The sequence below is a fragment of the Lathamus discolor genome, chromosome 2, assembly GCF_037157495.1.
Source record: "Lathamus discolor isolate bLatDis1 chromosome 2, bLatDis1.hap1, whole genome shotgun sequence".
Classification (NCBI taxonomy): domain Eukaryota; kingdom Metazoa; phylum Chordata; class Aves; order Psittaciformes; family Psittacidae; genus Lathamus; species Lathamus discolor.
In genome coordinates, this window is record NC_088885.1 from 132,639,899 (window position 1) to 132,660,465 (window position 20,567).

Genomic DNA, 20,567 nt, shown 5'->3' on the forward strand with positions numbered 1-20,567 from the left:
ATTATTGGTGGTAGCAGCAGTGGTTTGTGTTACACCTTAGTTACTGAACCGTTCTTATCTCAACCCCTGGGAGTTACGTTCTTTTGATTTTCCTCCCTGTCCCTCTGGGAGTGGGGGAAAGAAAGTGGGGGGGGGGGGAGGAAGTAAGAGTGACTGTGTCATTTACGGCTGAGCTTAAACCATGACACCTGCTCTGCACAGTACTGTTTGTGGGGGGAGGGCAGGGAGATGGCATAGGCTTATAAAGGGTAAAATTCCAGATCAGTGATTCAAGGTCCACAAAGGGAGCCCACCTGCTTTCTCCTATACGTACATATATGGCCCTGACCGTGCGGGTACAGCTGCTGTACAACATGGGACATTCAGTGTAATGCCCCTTCACTCTGTGCTCTGCTGCCTCCTGCGATGGGGCATCTAGGGGTCTTTTCCCTCACCAGCCCACCACCACCTGGCCTCCGGAGATGCGGGAACATAGCTTATAAAGAATCTAAATGGGCTTATATCAAAAGCAAACGGTGGAGCGACGAAGAGCTGCCGTGCAGGGCAGAGGCAGTCCCGCGGGGCACCAGGGCCCTACCCGGCTCCCCTGGCTAGCGGCTGCGGGTAGGGCAGCGCCTGCCTCCCGGGGGGACGGCCCCCCTCTTCAGAGGGCCCTCTTCTGCCCAGCGGCCGCAGCCCCGAGGGGCGGGCACGGCCCGTTCCCCTCCGGCAGCCCCTCGCCGCCCGCGGCCGAAACACGCGGGTGTCAAGGCAACGGCGGCGGCGTCACTTCCTGCGGCACCGCCCCTCCCGCCGCAGCCGTCGGGCCGCGGCTCCGTTCCGGGCTTGGGCCGTTGCAGCGGTCCGGACACGTGGCGCTGAGGTGCGGTCCCGCAGGGCGGCATGGCCGCGGCGGCCGAAGCGGCGGGCGGCGGCAGCAGCAGCAGCCGCCACGAGAAGAGCCTGGGGCTGCTGACCACCAAGTTCGTGTCGCTGCTGCAGGAGGCCAAGGACGGCGTGCTGGACCTCAAAGCGGTGCGAGGGCGGGGCTGGACGGCGCGGGGCCTGCCCGCCGCGGGGGGACGGCGCACTGCCCCGCCGCGCTGCGGGAGGGCGGCCGAGTGGCGGGGTGGCCGAGTTGGGCCGGGCCGGGCTGGGCTAAGCCCAAGGCCAGCCGGGCCAGGCCTGCCCGAGGCGCCTGATCTCTCCTCCCTCTCCTCCCTGGGGCAGCGGGGCTGCGCGGTGATGGCTGACAGCTGCCGCCGTAGGCTAAAATAGGCGTTCCGCCTCTTTTAAAGAGGGTAAAATGGTTATCGTGCGTAAAATGTAGCTCTCTGTTTTATTGTTTAATTTATTTTGTACTCGCCTGCGTTGCTGTCTGCACTGATTCAGTGTATGGGCCTTTATTTAAACCTGTTTCTTGTCAGTCCCGGTCGATATCCTTTTAGCAAGTTGAAAACCAGACCATCGCCTTTTTTAGTACTTTTAAGATCTGTGTAAAGCAGATATACTATGTATGAAAGATGCATAATTGGCGGGGTGGGTGGCAAATCGTCATCGCTCACTTCTGCAGCCAACCGCCTCTGAGGCATGAAGGGCTGGGCAGCAGGAGGACTTCCCCGGTGAAATCCTGGGACAGCCCCAATCCTGTGCCGGTGACGGAGGGGCTGGGGCGCTGCTCAGGACCCCCGGGGCTGTCGGGGCATGCAGCACATCGAGGTGAAGGTGTATTTTGGCTGGTTTAGGCCCGCATTGAGCTGTGAGGGGTAAGCAAGGTGAAATAAGAGGCTGCTTTGGCACTTTGGTTGGTTGAAGTCCTTTATGGAGAACTGGCCTTATTTGTTGATTGTTCTGATTGGGCTCCATGGAGGCGAATGGTGTTCTCTGGGCTTTTTTGTGCAAGAGAGCAAGCTGTTCAGTGGTGCTGTTGTGGCTAGTGCAACTTCGGGGTGCACTGGGAAGGACACTGATAAGTTTTATATTCATCTATTTATGCTGTGGTGTGGGCAAGTAGATTAACTTCTTGGTATTTAACTGCCTCTTTCTTTAGTAAAAACAGAACTAAGCTGTCCACATCTCGGGGACTGTTGTGCAGCTTACTTTTGCGTGCTGCGAGCTGTTCCAGGTCAGTTTGAGAAGCAAACCGTACTCAATTTGTAGGACATCAGGCCAAAAAGCTTAGCCTAAAAAGCTAAAAAAAAAAAAAAAAAAAAAACGGATTTGAACAATGGGGTTGGGCTGTGTAGAGGCGTGGGATGACATTTCTCATTCCCTTGTGTGAGGAAGGTATACCCCCAGAGGAGGTGGGAAGGTTGGTAGAGAAAAGTAAGTGAGCATTGCAGCAAGCCATAGACATTACTGCTCAAGACCTATTGGAGACTAGTTTCTGATGCATAGAATACTGTTTGTTAGAAGTAAATACTAATTGAAGTGCATAAGTCATTTGCACTGTCATAAACTGTGGGAATGTACATTTCTGTAACCTGTATTTCTCATGAATAAGCTGCATATCTAAGGAAAAATAAAAGCCAACATTTAGGGGAACTGAAGAACAGGACGGTCTTGAAATGGGGCAGTGTTCCAAGGAATGCTTTATGCAGTGAATGTCTTCAGATGTCTCCCTACAGATAGGTATTGTTGTGCTGCTGATGCATATTTCTGCAGCAAAACCAGCAGGGCGGTATGAAGGAAGTACAACTTGGAAACATTAAGTGTACTTCTAGCATTGTGATTTAGCAGTTGAGAATGAAATGCTGTTCTATAGAACATTTCCTGGACAACTTTGGGTACATCTATAATTACAGGTCTGTAAGAGAATACTTTTGGGCACATGTGCTGAGTCATTGTGAAGAAGAAGTTATGTATCCTATACATGGGCGCTGTTCCTCACTCTGGGTGCAGGGAGCCCTGCGAGTTCTGTGTGATGAATTTCTTTTGGAAATGTTTCAGTGCTGGACGCTTCTGTGCTCACATCTGACAAGTTGTGGGAGCGGGAGTGAGGATTTTCTTTACATGAAATTTTAACTCTACAGTGCTTACTTTAAAATGAAACAGCTATTCTCAAATTGTGGCATAACTGCCCCTGGTAACCATGTATAAAGAAATCTAGTTATGGAAATAAGCTTAAAACATTAAGGGATGATATAGAAGGGAAAGTAATCAATGCTCCTATATGCAGCACCCCACAAATTGCAGGGAAGAGAGAAAAAGAACAAGATGAGTGAATAAGGGATGTCACCTGAAATGATGCCCAAGACATTAGGTATTTTTTCTCTTCAGTAGCTTACAATTACTTCTGCCTTGATTTTGTGAGCAGGCTTGTTTTTTAGCAGAATGCCATCCCTCCTGTCCTGATTGTGCTCCTGATGAACAGTGCAAAACATCAGGTACTCTAAAATCTACTTGTTTGCTACTAACTTTAGAAATGCATTGATCAGATGCAGATAACAACTGCCTTAGATTGCCCTATTCCACAGAAGAAGAAAAAGCTCATCTATTACATATGTTCCCTTAACCTTTATGCACGTAATGATACTCAGTACTTTCACGTACAGGTGCCAAGCATGCCTTTCAGTTTAAGTCTCCCACCAATCTGTTGACAGTCTTGTTGGGGAGAAAAAGATGTCACCTGCTATGGCACAGTCCAGAAAATGCAGGACCTCTTTCCTTTGACACATGAAGAGCAAGCAGGCATTGCTGGCCCTTCTGCTTTGTTAAGCTGCTCCATAATGACTGCTGCGGTGCTCTAGCAAATTCCTCTGCTCTTCCAAGTAAATGCATTGAAAGTGCAGCCGATGCTTCCCGCTGCCTTTTGTCAGCTCCCAGGGAGCAAAGAAATTGTTGTGTGAGAGTGCAACCAAACTCTCAGTTATCCTTTTTCTGGTTGGGTGTTTTATTTCTGGGCAGGGTTTTGTGTGTGTGCGTGCTTGCAGCTGAAACTGCTGACCAGTGTGTTTTCTGTATTCCAGAAGTTGCATGATGTGCGTGCACACAGAACCGAAGCCCTGCACTTAGATGTTTTTCTTCCAGTTCTGAATCTGTCTGTGAGATGCTCACAGCACTTGTCTGTCTTAGATATGTACTTAATCAAAGGAATGACTAGGGTGCTGCAGTTTTAGGTGGAAAAGATTTTGTGAAGGAACTCCAAATACAACTGATTCAGAGGAGGGACTGCAGAAGCTACATCTAATTGTATTAGCAGAGCCACTGTGGTAGATGTCCCATTCTTATGCTGCTGGATCTGCTTCAACCATTTGACATATGCTGAGAAATTGAACTTTGAAAAGTGTTTCTGACAACAGGAGATTTGCCTCTGGAGGCTGTTCTAATTATTGAAGTCATTAGTGTGTGGTTTGTGTGAAGGAACTGAATGCCTGAACTTAATTTCTAGCCATGTGCCTACCAGGAGGTGTCACACTGGACGGTGTCAAGAAGGAACTTTTCAATTATTTTTTAAAATGTCTGTGAAGCTCCCTATAAAATTTTGGGAAGGTAATTAATTAGGTGAAAAGGCCAACACCAAAAAGCTTGTGAATGTCTGGATTCAACTTCCCAGCTGGCCCCAGTTCGACTTCTTAGTTGGGTTTCTTGTTTTAAGTAGTTAGATTTTGCAGCTGTGATTGAATCATATACAGGGCTAGTCAAGCCAAATATGTATGTAACTGTGGTGTTCATTTTCTCAGTCAGTAACCTGAGGTTCTGGAGCCTAGTTTGCAGCAATGGTGTATCTCCACTGCTGCTGTTAGTGGGAGTTGTGATTTGGGGATATGAAATGCAGCATCATTTAGGGTATTGAGATTACTCCAATGTTGAACTATCTGAAGTTGAGCACTCAAAAATAATGACTTTTTTTTTTAAAGAAGTCTTTAACTCTTGTATTATAGCTATGATTTACATACAGTGGTATCTTTTACTGCCAGCACAGTTTGAAAATACATTAAGGGTAGTCAAGCATTCACATATTGTACAGATGGGCCTTTTGTAATATCTCAAGAGGTAATGCAGCCTACCTCCAGAGCAGTTTCTTCATCGTTCAGAATTAGTGGTAGTCTTAAGCCCTAGGTCCATACATAAAGCAGTGAGAAGAAAAACAGAAAGCTGAGTAGCAGCTGATTAATTGCGTGCGGTCTATTCCTTGTACTGAATAATGCAGACAGCTTGTAGAAATTGTGCCTCTGAAGACTGTGAGAGATAAGGGGTGTTAATTAAACATTGCATAGGTGGTGTCAGTTTTGTCAGTTCCTAGAATCTTGAAGGCTTCTCTTGCAGTTGTCATAAGCACTATGTCTGTATATGCATGCAGCAAAAATAGCAGGTTAAGGTAGCAGGCACGTACCTGCTGATGCAAGTGACTGAAGAGCCCATTTCCTGGGAGAGAACTGAAGTGTGTGCCTTATATGTATTTGTATTGGTTTGTTTTGTTAGATAGGAAAAGACTTTAACAAGCTGCTACAGAAAACTGTACAAAAGCTAACTGTTGATAATGATATCAGTAGAAATACAGTTTAGTAGGTAAATCACTATCAAAGAGAAAAAGCAGTGTTTATACTTCACAGTTCTGAGTTGGTTTTTGGGATTTTTTTAATCTCCTCTCGTTAATTTTTGGATTTTAATTTTACTTCACTAGCAAAAACAAAAAATAAGTACTACTAAGTTCAAGTAATTAACTTTCTCACAGGAAAATGTTATTTCTTTGGGAGATTAGCAAGTTTGTTTATGGTTCAGAAAATACTGTAAAAGGAATTATGTAGACTTTGCTATAAAATGGATTTGGTTTTCGTTACTAGTTGTGGTAGTCTAAAGTTGTACTCTTCATATAATTTACTTTATTAAAAGTATTGATTCAATAGATTGTTAAGACAAACTGAAATAAATCATTATGTGCCTATAGTGGAAATTAGTTGGCTTTACTCACTAGTTCACATTTGGAATGCAGAAGTCTTTGCCAGCTGTCCTTCTCTTCTTGTTTTTAATCTGTTTAATACATATAATCCCTTGTAATCACTGACTCTGAGTTTCCTGAGTAGGTACAGAATCAGACTTCTCTTTGCTTTTTACTCTTTTTAGCTAATATTCTCTGAACTTGAGCTGCTTCACAGCATCAAAGAGCTGAGGGTGTGGAAGGCACAACTAGCTCAGTTTGATTATTTTTATTTAGGTCTTTGCATCAGGTACATAAAAGTCACCCTGGCGAGAATTACAGCATGAAACAGACTGTTTCCTCTGCTTGACACTGCTTTCAGTGAAGAGCTCTGGCAGCATGCAGACACACAGCATAGTTAGCTGTAATGTAAAAGTGAGAGTGTGACCTTGGCAAGCATCCCTGTGGTCTGTACCAAGGTCCTGGTGGCTGTGAAACAGCTCTTGGCATTCAGTGTGATAGATAAGAGTAAGCCCATGTACGCTGTGAGGTGAATTTGTGCAGTGAAATGTTAGAGGATGAAGCTGGCTTGAAGTATTGCAGCTCTCCCACAGCTGCCTTGTGAAACTACAGCCTTGTCGTTATATATCCCAGAACAGTTAAATCGAAACAAAGACTGCAGTACCTCCAGTGTCAGCAGAAGGGATGATAAACTCAAGACATTGGCTTCAGAGGTTTGCTTCACTGCAGGGTGTTGCTGTTGGCCTTCCCTCTTCTATCCTAGCTTCCAAAAAGAGCAGTGCAAGCTGCTGCGTGCAGTTGACTGACATGTGCTCCAAATGCCAGACACGGGTTTTGCAACACATGTAAACTCTCCTCTCTGTCGAGGGTAGGCCTGCTGGCCTTCAAAGAGGTGACTCCTCTCAGCGTGCCTTGTAGCACTACACGCAGAACTTTTGAATTCAAGATTGAGCTCTTGAACTGAACCTTCTCCTATCAGAATGACATTAGTGGGCATGTTTCCAAGGGTATGGCTGAACTGTTTTTTGCCCTCGGCATGCAAGTTGCTGATATTTGTTCTTCTCTTGACAGGCTGCTGATACCCTTGCTGTGAGGCAGAAGAGAAGGATCTATGATATCACCAACGTTTTGGAGGGGATTGATCTCATTGAGAAGAAGTCAAAAAACAGCATTCAGTGGAAGTAAGCCATGACAATCTTGCAAATTTTCACATGCTCAAGAGCCACAAAAATTGCTTTTTCTCCACTTACCCTGACTAGATATGACACTGTAAAATTAACGTTATGCTCGTCAATCAGCAGTACGACATTTTAGAATGACAGCAAAGTTTCAAATGAAAGTCTTCCCTGTAACTTGCATCTTTGATACATAAAATCAAGTTTAAAGCATACAAAAGAGAAACTTTCAGAAAAACCTGTAGTGCTGCTTTGTAACTGGCACTTGTAATTGAGTAAATTAGGTGAATCTGGAGGGGTATTGGGACACACTGTCTCCACATACCCACCCTCCTGTAGCCCATGCCTGTTTTTCCTTGGGTCATGGAATGTGAAAGCTTAAGCTAAGATTTAAAGGGGAAGGAAAAAGGGCCTGCAAGGCATCTCCAATGCAGAGAAAACCTACATTCCATAAGAAAATAATTTTCAGTTAAGGGAAATGCTAAATTTGACCTGATTTTTTTCTGTTAAAGCACTGCTGCAAGGGTAAACACACCTTTCCTTCTGTCCCACGTTCAGCAGTAGCAGTCATTTTTCTTCATCTTAGTAGCTGGTGCAGTGCTGTGTTTTTGACTTTCAGCCTGGGAACAGCGCTGATAACACTGATGTTTTTAGTTGTTGCCAGTAATGTTTACTCTGACCAAGAACTTTCTTGGTCTCATGCTCTGCCAGGGAGGAGGGGCACAGGAAGTGTGAGAAAGCAGAGACAGGACACCTGACCCAAACCAGCCAAAGGAGTATTCCATACCACAGCACATCATGCCCAGTATATAAACTGGGGGGGAGTTACCTGGAAGGCACAGATCGCTGGTCAGGTTGGGCTGGGTATCAGTCGGTGGGTGGTGAGCAGTTGTATTCTCTTCCCTTGTTATTTCCCTTATCATTATTATTATTGGTGGTAGCAGCAGTGATTTGTGTTATACCTTAGTTACTGGACTGCTCTTATCTCAACCTGTGGGAGTTACATTCTTTCGATTCTCCTTCCCATCCCTCCGGGAGCAGGGGGAGGAAGAAGGGGGGGGGAGTGAGTGAGCAACTGTGTGGTTCTGAGTTACCAGCTGAGCTTAAACCATGACACCTTCATATTGAATATTAGTGGATTTTCAAAATGTTGAAAGTAGTCTGAAAGATTTGTCTTTGCCTGTTTGGTTTAGATGTTTCACTTGTGGTTTCATGAACCCTTGTACCTTTTTAAGAGGAGTAGGTGCTGGCTGCAATACAAAAGAAGTCATAGACAGGCTGAGGTATCTGGAAGCTGAAATTGAAGATCTAGAGCTAAAAGAAAAAGAATTGGATCAGCAGAAACTGTGGCTTCAGCAAAGTATCAAGAATGTCATGGATGATTCTACAAACAACCAATATCCTTTTAAATTAATTCTCTGCATCATGGAGCTAGAGTTAAAGCAACAGTTAAAGCATAGGTAATCAATAAGGTATCATGTAGTCCATTTTATCTAGAAGCCAAGAAAGGCAAATACTTTTTTCAGGATTTTATTCAAAAAGAAAGAAAAATCCAAATCTTATTTACATGACCTTTTAACTTCTGTGACAGTATGATTGGTAACCTGAATAAAATTTAGCACATACATACGTGTGTGTGTATATATATGTATATGGCAGTAATTTTTAAGTCCATAGCATAATCCCAGTGTCTTATTTAAAAATTAATTGTTTGGTTTTCGGCACTTGAAGTTATACTTTCATACCAGTGTTTTACATAACTTTTTTTTGTGTTGCTTCCTTCTTGTGAAAAGTTTAATCTATCAGCCAAAGATAAACTGAGTTGAAAAAGTCCTGAAGCTTACTGGGTTTCAAACAAGAAAAAATCCTGCAAGTCAATACCCCATGAGCAGGAAGTTCCAGCTTCATTGCTTGTAACCGTGTGTTTAGCTGTCTTGCAAGATACTGAGCAAAATAGGCACCTGAGATTGGAAGCAGGAAAGTGCCCTTCTTAACTATAGCATGATGAAGAGTGCTTAAAAGTTACTTGAGTTGCTCTACAGAAACTGTTCCTGTAAAATGGATCTTGTAGCAAAAGAGGTGGAAGTTAGATGTTAGGAGAAACTTTCATTTAGGAGAGCTAGCACTGGAATTGACCCCCCAGGAAGGTGGTGGAATATCCATCTCTGGAGGTTTTCCATAAGAGGGGAGGCAAATATCTGTTTGGAATGTCTTTAACAGTTGATCCTACCTTGAGGCAGGAAAATGAGATGGCAAATTCTCTCTCAAGTCCCCTCTGGCAGTATTTTTGTGTGATTCTGGGAAGTCCTTTTATGTACTTGAATTCTGTAGTGTCACAATTCACTGAGGTAAATGGTATTCTTCCAAACAAGATTTTACATGTTCTTCTTTTTAATTTTTTTTTCTTTTTGTATTTTCTTCACAGATGCTGATTTTTGGGGTTTTTTTTTCCCCTTAAAAGGCAGAACTCTGCTATTTTTAACTAGCCATTCTGAAAGCAAAATACCATGTCTTGAGTGCACCTCTGAGTAACAGCAGTAAGTTTACAGGTTAGGCTAAGCTTGGACAAATGTCTTTTAAGTGGCAACAAATACTAGTTTTTCGTAGCTCTCAAAATATGTTCCTTGACATAAATTACGTTCTCATACGTCACCCATGAAGATATCTGCAACTGCTTCAATGGTAAGTTGCTGTTATTTCTTAAAATGAGGGATTTCCTGACTTTCCTCCTGATAACTAACTTGCTAATTAGCCTGCTTTTTCCCTTCAAGTATTGTGAATTTAGAAGTACTTAATAGTGATCAGTACTAAATAGATGTCTCTCATGATGTTCATGACTAGCAAGTTCTAGCATTTTCTAGGTGTGGTCACAGACTGTATGGAATGGAAGCTTAGCTGGTTTTGGAGTACTGGTTTCAGAAGTATTTTTCTGTATTCATGCTTTGCAGCAGCTTGTCTCAGGCCATTAATGGATCCAGGGACAGGACATGTTGGTCCAGCACACCAGAAAGATGAGGCAGGTCCAAGCTTCATAACATTTTCTCATGGCTGTTGTGGACAAAGGGAGCTCCTGATGATGCTATAGATGAATGCTATAAATGGAGCCACCTGAAGTTCAGTGATGGGACATTGCTACTAAATCAAAAGTATTCCTTCTGAACAGGAAATTTGAAGAAGTTGCCAAGAATTTCTAAGAGAAGTTAATTCCCTTGACATCTTCTCTTGATCCTGGAACACCCAAGGGAAGATTGCTGTTCAGCCTCCAGCTAGGCTCAGAACATCTCTTTTTTGCCACAGGGAACAAGGGCTTGGTTTTGAATAAAACTGCAAGATCAGACAACTACTGCAGAGTTTAGCAAAAATGTGCTGTTACTAAAACGAGTTAGTCATTACAAAATGTGGAGGCACTTAGTACACCAGTCACATAGTACTTCATGTAAGTCTCTTGGGAAGCAGAGAAAGAAAAGTGTTATCCCAAGTTCTGGACAAAGGGGAAATGATGTGCAAGTAGGTGAGTGACCTGCAGTGTAAGGCAGGTTGTGCCAGTGTTGTTGATGTAATTGTGATCTACTGACCTTAACCACCATATTTCAGTGTACATAGTAAGCCACAGGTGAGTTTGGTAGCCAGCTGATATATCCCAGTTGTATGTGCTGCAGAAGCTGTGAGCTTAGACACTTGGAAGTGCTGGCATTGAAGACAATCATTAAAAACTTTTCTTCCTCCTATTAAATCTCTCTGTACTACCGCCATTCTTCAAAGCCATGAAGTGAGCTGGACCAGAGAGCTGGTTTAGCTGAAAAAGGAGCTTATTAAATATTTTCACCTCGCTTTGTATATACAACTAGGAGATCTGGGGACAGTAACAGACAGGTAAAGGAAGTGGTAAATATTGTACTGCTATGAGAAAAGATTCTTGCAACTATGGTTTAAGTACTAGAACTTTGTGATTTATACTATGCAAAGTACTTACATCTAACAGGGACTATGCAGGTGCCACCACAAGTTTATTTATGCTGTAATTATGCAGTATTACAAGTGGCCTTGTAATATCATTTGAGTGGATAGCATGCCAGACTTAAGGAAAATGTGCACACTTAACCCTTTCTTAAACATTGCTATTTAACCAGGAGACACACTTCTAGCAATTCAAGCACCTTGTGGTACACAGTTAGAAGTACCTATACCCGAAATGGTATGTACTGGTTTCTTGTCTACCTAAGTGTTCCAGGGGGACAGTGGAAAAGAAGAGCTACATTAGGCATAATTGTCATGAATTGCCTTGAGAACTTTTTTAGCAGTGACTTTTATGTGTCAAATTTCTCTGCTGTATTGTACTCTTAGGAAAAAGCAATTTAGATTTAGCAGCAGGTTTAGTTTGGTTTATGTTTAGTCTCATGGTACTAGAGTGGATAAACTACAGTCTCACTTTAGTTTAAAGGCTTAAATGGGTGAGATTGGGAGGTCAGATTACTTACGTCTGTCCATCTTTACTTTTTTTTGTCACATAATTGGGAGACAGCATTGTATGAGGCATGATAGCCACTATGCTTGTAGAAGGCTAAAATTCGCCTGAGAAGTTTGACAAGCTTTTTTAGTGAGTCTAAGTACAGTCTAGTATGGTAAAATCATCCAAAGCTAGAACAATTAAGCTAATCAGTGATACTGGCTTTGTCCATCTCTGCTGAAATCAGTTCAGGCAATGGTAAGGTTCTCTGTGGGACCAAAGTTATCAGCTGTGATGTTTTATCTTTAGGGTTTTTTTGGCTTTTTGTTGAGCACTAAACCAGCTGATCTTAGTCTCTGTCATCATATTCAAGCTGGATGTTTTTTGCTTTGGTTCTTCTTTTCCAGGGCTCCCTTCCCACTTTTCTCATGCTCATTTTTCCTAGAACATATGTGCAGAAAAACAGTTTGCTGAATGAGCCACTGTGTAGTCGGTGGTCTCACTGAGGCTGTGCTAGAGGCTAGTCCTAGCTGTGTTGCTTCAGTAACTTGCCTAAAAGAAAGCCTGGCAAATCAGTTAAGAAATTGTTTCTACTGACTTATGATCCTGTGTTCTCTCAGTCTGGGTGAGATAACCAGCTGTTCTAGCATGCTTGGTCCTAACCAGCATCATTCTGAAGCTCCATTTAAAAGGAGCTTAAAACACAGAAATCATTGTTCATCATTGCTGTTACTGGTAAGATGTAGCCTTGCTGTAAGTCCCATGTAAATACAATTCAGTATTTCATTGAGCACTTAATAGAATTGTATGTTTGTGTTCTCTGCAGCTGTGTTCTGGTCAGGTAAATACATTACAGGTTTGTCATCTGGTTTTTGTTTTGTCTTCTGACAGATAACATGTATTAGTTTTAAATACTTTTTTTTTTTTTCCTGAGCATGACTTGATAAGTCTGTGCCAATTCTGAGCTCTTCTGGTGATGTAACTAGAAGAGCACTGTGTTTATGTTCTGTATCCCTTTGAGAATTCTGTTCCAACATCTTCATTACTTTCTGTGGGAAGTAACTATGCAGTTACTGTTATATTTTGTAAAGTTAAGAGTTCTCAAGGAATGGTAACATTCACAATATACCATTACAGGGACAGAATGGACAGAAGAAATATCAGATCAATCTTAAAAGTAGTTCAGGACCTATCCATGTGCTGCTTATAAATAAAGAATCAAGCTTCTCCAAGCCCATGGTGTTTCCAGTTCCTCCACCTGATGACCTTGCACAGTCCTCATCACCACCTGCAACTCCCGCAACTGCACTTAAACCTGCTGCAGCTCCTGAGAATCCACCAGAACAACATGATCTGAACCAAGCACAAGAGTTACCAGAAACATCGGTTGTGGACACACCATCAGGTCAGTCCAGGGTTTTTCCTACCTCATGTGGGTGGTGGGAGGGGGGGGAACTGGAGGGGAAGAAGGAAAAGGTGCTAGATGAAAGAAAGATCAAGAATTTGCATAGTGTAGCAGCTCCCTGTTAAGAAACTACCCCAAGGGCTTACTAAGAGCTCTGAAGAGGTTACAGAGAAACCTCTTCCTCTTCTGTCTGGTGAAACAGATTCTTCCCTCGTAGCTTGTCATCTTGTACCAAACAGGTTTTGAATGTGATCCAGTTAATTATTCTGAGGTGCTTCTCCAGGATGCAGTACAGAAGGAAATTGCCAGCCTCTGACGGAGAATATGATTTGAACATGTACCTTTTAATGAGGCAGATAATACAGGCACCAGTTCCAGCTTTTGTGCCACAAGGTCACTTCCCTTCTTCCACATAGCCACAGTGAGAGACTGTCTGAATATCAGGTATATTTTTCATAATAATAGGAGGGTAATAGGAAAAGATTTAAGAAAATGCTGTCAGTGTCACAGCCTGCATCTCTGATGGGTCCTGATTAACCTTTATTTATTAACCTTCAATTAATTAACAGTTCATTAAACTATGCCTTTGATTTTTGGAAGGGCAAGACTCCTCCTGCCTCATCCCAGATATTAGCCATGTTTGCCTCAAAAGACAAAGCCGTGTGCAGGCAGTCTGTGTTCCCTTTTACCATAACAGATTCACAATGTGCCTGTCTTTGCAGACGGCAGCACAGAGCAGAACAGTGCAACCCCAGCAGCTCCTTACTCCAGCCTTCCAGAGTCGGTGTTGTACTCCAGCCTTGCAGGCGATGTCACCCAAGCTACAGCTAGTTCAAACGACTACCAGGGCTTGCTGCCCCTGGATGTTAACTGTATTCTCAAGGCAAACTCATTCGACTTGGCAAAGATGGAGGAGCCCACAGGTAGGAAGCAGTAGTTCCTGTTATTTTTACCTAAGCCCTTCTTTGTGACCAAGTTACCAACAAGTTACACAGTGGAAATAACAGGCCTCTGTTTATCTCCTAATGAAGCCACTGAGCCAGCTCTGAGTATCAAACTCATTTTGAGCAAAATACCTTTCTCTGCTACCAAATAAGCTTCATGTTGTACACAGCTCTAGGGCTGTAAGGGATCATACCACTTGTTTAAAGTGGCTACTATTGAAGTGCAGCCTTCAAAGCAGGGTTTGTGAATACCGTCTAAGACATTCAGGAAAAAATGAGGGATACAAAGGTGAATACATTTACATATTGCCACGGCTCCTACACAGCACATGAGCCATATTTGTACTTTGCAATTCAGTGTTTCAATGCAGGGAATATGTATTGACTTCCATAAGCACATACTTCTGTCTTTCACAGGGATTGGTGGGGATCTTATTGATGAACTCATGTCTTCTGATGGTAAGTATTTAGCATCTTCTCTAATAATCACAAGTAGCAGCATGGGTTTTGTGTGAAGAGCACTCTTAGGTGTTAAATCTGATGCCAAGTCAGTATTGATACTACTTCTCTCCCCTATAATGCCTCCTCTATCTTTTGTCATTCTTGTCTTTGCTCCCCTTTCCATTCCCTGCAAGTGTTTTTTAACAAGCAAAACAGTTGTTTTTTAACAATCAAAATATGAAAGTCTTAATCCAGCAAGCACTTACATGCATGAGTAACCTACCAGGCATTAATTCAGGAACAAGGAAAGAACAGGCTGATGACTAGAGTGCTGCCATAAAAAAAAAAAAAATAGATCTGGTTTAATTCTCTTCTGCTTCAGGCTTCCTGCAAGGTGCTTTGAGTAAACATTTTGGAACATATTGACATGCATGCATGCAGACTGGTAGATGGCGCTTTGGTGGCCGTACAAGTGCAGAACCGAGCCACAGCTAGTGAGTTCACATGTTCCCTGCCTCTCTGCTCCATCTTACTGAGGTGTCAGGCAAAGAGGTGAACTCAGCGGGTATTGTTCCTCTTGCCCTCTGCTCTGTAAACAGCCTCTGCTTACCTGCCTTTCAAGCAGACAACCTCAGGGCTTATCCAGAAAGAACCATGTAATTATAAGATCTGGGGGGCAAGATGGGATTATGTGAATGTGCCAATATATGGCTGAAATGGAAATAGTCTTTGCTTTTACAGCAGGTACAGCATGCCCAGCTCCTCTGCACTAGGTTAGTGCTCCCTGAGGTACAGCATGAGGGCTGGGGCTTCTCTTCTTGCATTCCCTCCCCAAAGATGGATTCAAGTCCATGCTTGAAATGCAGTGCACGGAAAAAACTGCTAGCCTCCATTTTTATTTTTTATTCCTGTAAAACAGGGATAATTGCAACTTCCTTACTTAAAATAAATACCTGAAGGCTGATATAGGCAATACTGTAAGAAGGTGAAGAAATATGAACGATGGCTTTCAGGTGGAAGTTTCAAAAGCTACTCAGGAACTCCTTTGCTGCAGAAGGAGAAATTAAGTCCTCATTCCACAGGTATCACTCCATTCCAGGAAATTCACTTAAAATGCTAAGCAAAACATGTAGACATGTCACTGACTTAGCCTGAATGAAGGCAGTACAGGTATTCACAATATGTGTCTTAGCGTGCTTGTCAGATTATCAAGGCTATTTTAATTATTAAGACTAACCCTGATACTGGTGATGACAAACATACTGAATTATGAGATAGGGCTGATTTTCCAAAGGTGTTTTTAACTTAAACTAAACTATTCCTGCTTTACAGTTTTTCCTCTCTTACGACTCTCTCCTACTCCCGGAGATGACTACAACTTTAACCTGGATGATAATGAAGGAGTCTGTGATCTCTTTGATGTGCAGATACTAAATTATTAGATATTGTGTCAACCAGACTACTTATCTACCTCTAACTATAACATTCTAGACTTCTTCATAACCTAAGTATTTGAATAATGAATGTATAACTTCTTAGTTCACTGACTCTGGGAGTTTATTTCCTTTTGCTTCCTTTAACTACTTCACAAAACAAATTTAACAATGAGGAAAAAGGGGCTTTTTATCAAAAATTCTGGCACATCTTTTCACCTGTGTGTCCTCTGTGTAATCCAGTTATTCGGAGTTTTCTTTAGTAAGAAAAGTGAACATGTTCTATAGTCTTCTGAGCATTTTTCAAAAATGATTAGGCTTCTTGCTCACAGTTAACAGCGTTTTCTTTGAAGCTTTACTGCCTAGAAGCTTTCTGTATTTTAACCTTTCAAACAGTTTTGAAGCTTTCACTGCCAAGCTGAAAAGTGAAGGACATCACCTCGAGTTATGCTAAATTGTTTCAGTGAACCAATTTTGTGAAGTGCCTTCTGTTTTAGCACTTTAAGTTTCTCACACTGACTTCTGACATTCCTCTTTCCTAGATGACAGGAAAGGTCTGTTTGTAGTTTGTATTAAAAGTGTGCCAATACTTGTATATTAACAAGATTTTTTAATAAAATTGTACAAACAAAGCTTATGAGTATTTCTGATCTTCATTTCTTGCAATCCCTTCACTGTCCATTATGCATCACAACTGAGATAATAGGCTTGTGGCAGCATCCACGTTTACTGGTTCCTCTTCCACATTTGTGGAAACCTGAAAAAAAAAAAAAAGTTTGGGTTTAAAGTACAAAGCAATTGACTCTGTTTGGGAAAAAAAGCCACTAATAAATACGTGTCTTTATGTGTTTAATTTAGGCTAGTATTGCAGTCATAATTCAATAATCTGGAGGAAACCAGGATTCACTACACTTGACAGAGCAGTAGCCAATACTTTATGCTGCAGGAGAAAGGCAAAGCATCATGCCAGTAATGGCCAAACGGAAACAGGCTCAGCTTTTAGTTCTGAAGTGCGCTTGACAACACTCTTGCAAGTTTGGAGGAAATACTATTACAGCCCAAGCGATCAAACTGAGTTTTAGGTCACGTACAGCCCTACAGGCGCAGGAGCAATGGTATAGTCTGAATTCCTGCCTGCATGCGATAACAACTGAGCAGGGACAGCGCTGCTGGCACTAACTGCCTTGAAACGCTTGGCCTCATCTGTGCTGGCAGCACTGTCACCTATGTTTACTTTTACTCAGCCTTCCCTTAAGGTATCTGACACTAGTTTTGTCGCTCCCAGCCATACAGAAACTTGATCACCTCAGGCACAGTAAATAATACTCAACTCATGTCTACTTCTCACAACAGCTGGGGTGGATTCATCTGTACCTCATCCTGGCCCACTGCCTCCTCTCTCCCCCAATCCATACCCAGACCATCAGAGTCACATACATAGGAGTTTGTCAGCAGTTCTGTGAATTATTTCTTGCAGAAGACTGCACGTAGCCCTGTTTAAAGGACTAGACAAAAGAAGACAAGTGAAACACTGTCCTGAACCCTAAGTGCTGCAGGCAAGAGCTTGTCATGGTTTAAGCCCAGCCGGTAACTCAGAACCGTGCAGAAATGTCTCTTTCAGGTGTTGATACTTCTGATGAGGGAATATGAAGGCTTAAGAATTGGGAACAGAGAGAGGCAGAGCTGGTTCAGAGTGCTATCAGGTGCTTCAGGTAGGGAATGACAAGGTTTATCCTTACTTTCTGTGTCATGTTGCAAAGTAAGTCTCAAAACAATGAGCTGGAGCTGAAGTTAACTTAAAAAAAAAATCAATTAAAAAATAGAACATAATTTAAAAATATGTTTTTGGAAGCATGCTCCAGCTTGACTACCCACCCTCTTCTCTCTTTACATTGCTAGTTAAAAAGCACTTGAAAATGCTAATGAGATTTCAAAATTACCACACCACTGAAATTAATAAAACTCTGTTTATAGCTTTAAAGCAACTGCATGAATTGCCTGCAGTCTTAAGAGCCAGGATATAATGCTCTGAATATATACATTCCTTTCATTTCCTTCCTCAGATTTTTACAAAGGGAAATTACCTGATGACTCTTCTCAGGTTCTGCTGCTGTGCCTTTTGATATCTGCTGTATTTCTTTCTGGACTTCAGCAAATGCTTTATTTATTGCGTTAACTTTCTCAGCATTCTTCATGTTTATCTGGGAAGGAAAAAAAAACCCACATTGGTATTTTTTAACAGGAATTCCATTGACGTGTGAAACTGCACCATTTTTATACAACTATTACACAGTAAGTCTTATATGTGTATCTTCCAAAATTACTTTTGAGTAGGTTTTTCTGTTATGCAATTATATCATCCAGTCATGTACTACTAATGTTCTAATAAGGTGAAAATTATGAAAAGCAGTCAAACTTGTTGTATTGGAAATGGAGCCCATAGCGATCCAGAAACAGAACACAAGAGAACACAAAAGCCACAGTACAGACAGGCCCTGTGACACCATCCTTGGCTCCTCTTAGCTGGACTGGAGTTCCAGGAAAGGTTCCTTCCTTCATTCGTGTGGTGCGCTGACCCTGGCTGGATGCCAGATGCCCACCAAAGCCACACTATCACTCCCCCTCTTCAGCTGGACAGGGGAGAGAACATATAATGAAAGGCTCTTGGGTCGAGATAAGGACAGGGAGAGATCACTCACCAGTTACCTTCACAGGCAAAACAGACTCGATTTGGGGGAAAAGTAATTTTATTTATTAAATTTATTACATTTCAAATGTTCTAGAAGCACACTCGTACATCTTCAGGCAACCCCATATTTCAGGATACTACTGCTGTTCCACAGACTACCCCTGTAATTCATCTCTCAGCAGTTTACACAGGTAGAAGCAAACTGTGAATGGTGACATGTATTCATTTTGCTTTCAAAGCTTTTGGAATTTCAGAGCAGGTATTCCATTCCACTAATTCTATTTATTCTGAGTGATCAAGAGAACCAGTAGTAAGAAAGCAGTGGCAAGAGGCTGATAAAAAAAGCCTGCTCAGGTTAGCACTTCAATTCATAGGAGTCTGACCCAAGAAATACAGTCTCAGTTCCTAGCTCAGACCAGTGGATGGGACTGTGGGCAACACGATTTACAAAGATCTCAGGTTGCCCATCAGGGCTTGCTACCGTTTGCCAGCTTCACAAAGGTGCTGGAACAATCCAGTCAGTTTTAATACCTGATATCCTCAGCTACTGTGGCAGGACTCCCTTCACAGAAAGAGGCTCTATAGCTAGCATGTGTATATCAAAAGTTGTTGGGCTTTTATCTATTAAAGAAGAAACCTATTATAACAAATTTTTCTGAACATCTTCCTATACTGGTTAATGGTAAGTAAATCCCCAAAGGCTTAATGAATTAAAGAATACAGCTTCAAACACAGAGAATAAAATTTTACTCCTAATAAGCTACTGACTTTTCATGTTTTCTAAACCTGTTTCTCCCTTTATTATACAGAACCCTCTAGACTAAGTGGGGATGTGATGCCATCAACATGAAATTGTTTACTTCCACAGTTTGTTACGTTCCAGTCTGTCTACCACATGAATTTGTCAAGAAGCTTTAGCTTGCAGGAGAAAATCTGAAAGGGTGTTTTTTTAGAGCTCCTGTTTAACTCTGCCCAGCACACTGCCACTAAATCTAATGGGAACAATAAGCCACTAAGTTTCTACTTATATTATCACATGCCTTTCCAGAAGCACCAGCTGAACTCTCAGCAGATCACACAGCTCAGGCTGGAGGCAGTTTCTGAGAAGCAGATGCTGTATAACGACTTGCTGGCTACCAAGAGGAAAACTTTTGCTTAGATCATCCCCCATCCCTTTTCCCCTGCATTGCTCCCAGCCACACGACCCACTTATTCCTCTCCATAATAAAAAATTAGTATTATTTTCGCTTGTTTTCGCCTTAGAAAGGCGCAGGAAGGCCTTTCCTTAGCTCTATCTGTGCCTCGTGGTTTGGGTCAAGCCATTTTGGTGAAGCATACCCTGAATTACACCGTCAGTGACGGTGCAAGTACACATAACCTCACTGAACCACTGACGCTGTCTGCAGCATCCCACTCCCCGGGGCACACCGAGATGCTAGCGGGTACTTTCTAAATGACCCCCCCCCCCAAGGAGAACAGCTTTAAGTCTTATGTGGCAGAAGCTTGCAGGGCATGAGTCACATAAACTGCTTCTCTGAAGATTAGACGATTTTAAAGGTGCTTTCCAAAGCTAACCATTCCATGCTTCTATGACAGCATCCACACATAAACCCTTTTTTGGGGTGGAAACGGTGTACTCCGCCACCCCGTGGCCGAGGGGCTCTGTGCATTAACCACCTCAGTCAGTCACGAGAGCTCCGCAAGACAGGCCCCAAGGGAGGAAGGGCCACACCGGCCCGGCCCGGCCCGGCCCGGCGGGAGCCCCGCAGCACCGCCCCCCTCACCCCCGGCAGACCCCCCCGCGCCGCTCACCTGCTTCAGCCCGGAGGTGACGGGCCGCGCCCTGCCCTTGCCTCTGCCCCTGGCCTTGGCGGCGGCGGCGCTACGAGCAATGCGGAACACGCTCGCTGCCTTGGCCGGCCGCGACCGGCTCTTCCCCATAGCGCTGACACCGCCAGCGCGGACGCACAGCTGACGTCACTCCCGCGCGCCGTCACTCCCCCCCCCCTCCCCGCAGCGCTGTCATTGCGCGGCAATCCCGCGCGGAGCCGCCAGGGGGCGCTGCGCCATCCCGGTCCCACCTCCCGTGCCTCGGACCGACGGCTGCGGCGTCTCCCCGTCCGCGTCCCCGTCCGCGTCCCCGTGCCCTGCCCCGTCCCCGCGTGTGTTCCCC

At 43.3% G+C, this 20,567-nt stretch overlaps 2 protein-coding genes across 3 annotated transcripts; one reads left to right on the top strand and one right to left on the bottom strand.

Moving 5' to 3' along the window:
• The first annotated feature begins 761 nt into the window (after positions 1-761).
• Positions 762-16,337, top strand: E2F5 (E2F transcription factor 5). 2 transcript variants are annotated; one of them, XM_065668520.1, is made up of 9 exons: positions 762-1,014; positions 6,932-7,041; positions 8,271-8,432; positions 9,674-9,717; positions 11,166-11,230; positions 12,620-12,887; positions 13,610-13,810; positions 14,249-14,290; positions 15,605-16,337. In XM_065668520.1, exons 1-9 carry the CDS (start codon positions 883-885, stop codon positions 15,712-15,714), a joined length of 1,134 nt encoding a protein of 377 aa, XP_065524592.1. In that variant the 5' UTR covers positions 762-882; the 3' UTR covers positions 15,715-16,337. The 2 variants fall into 2 exon arrangements, with proteins under 2 accessions (XP_065524592.1, XP_065524593.1); XM_065668521.1 differs by lacking the exon at positions 13,610-13,810.
• Positions 16,296-20,372, bottom strand: RBIS (ribosomal biogenesis factor). Its single transcript, XM_065668522.1, has 3 exons — positions 20,207-20,372; positions 17,790-17,906; positions 16,296-16,462 (listed from the first exon to the last, which is right to left on the bottom strand). The coding sequence occupies exons 1-3, from the start codon at positions 20,333-20,335 to the stop codon at positions 16,394-16,396; spliced, it is 315 nt and encodes a 104-aa protein (XP_065524594.1). The 5' UTR covers positions 20,336-20,372; the 3' UTR covers positions 16,296-16,393.
• Between the last annotated feature and the right edge of the window lie 195 nt (positions 20,373-20,567).

Bases quoted from the DNA above. Each gene is read 5' to 3' on its own strand.
- E2F5 (XM_065668520.1), top strand. From the start codon at position 883: ATGGCCGCGGCGGCCGAAGCGGCGGGCGGCGGCAGCAGCAGCAGCCGC. The intron at 1,015-6,931 runs GTGCGAGGGCGG...TTCTCTTGACAG, and splicing joins GCGTGCTGGACCTCAAAGCG to GCTGCTGATACCCTTGCTGT. The intron at 14,291-15,604 runs GTAAGTATTTAG...CCTGCTTTACAG, and splicing joins TGAACTCATGTCTTCTGATG to TTTTTCCTCTCTTACGACTC.
- RBIS (XM_065668522.1), bottom strand. From the start codon at position 20,335: ATGGGGAAGAGCCGGTCGCGGCCGGCCAAGGCAGCGAGCGTGTTCCGC. The intron at 17,907-20,206 runs GTGAGCGGCGCG...TTTCCTTCCCAG, and splicing joins TCACCTCCGGGCTGAAGCAG to ATAAACATGAAGAATGCTGA. The intron at 16,463-17,789 runs GTAATTTCCCTT...TTTTTTTTTCAG, and splicing joins AACCTGAGAAGAGTCATCAG to GTTTCCACAAATGTGGAAGA.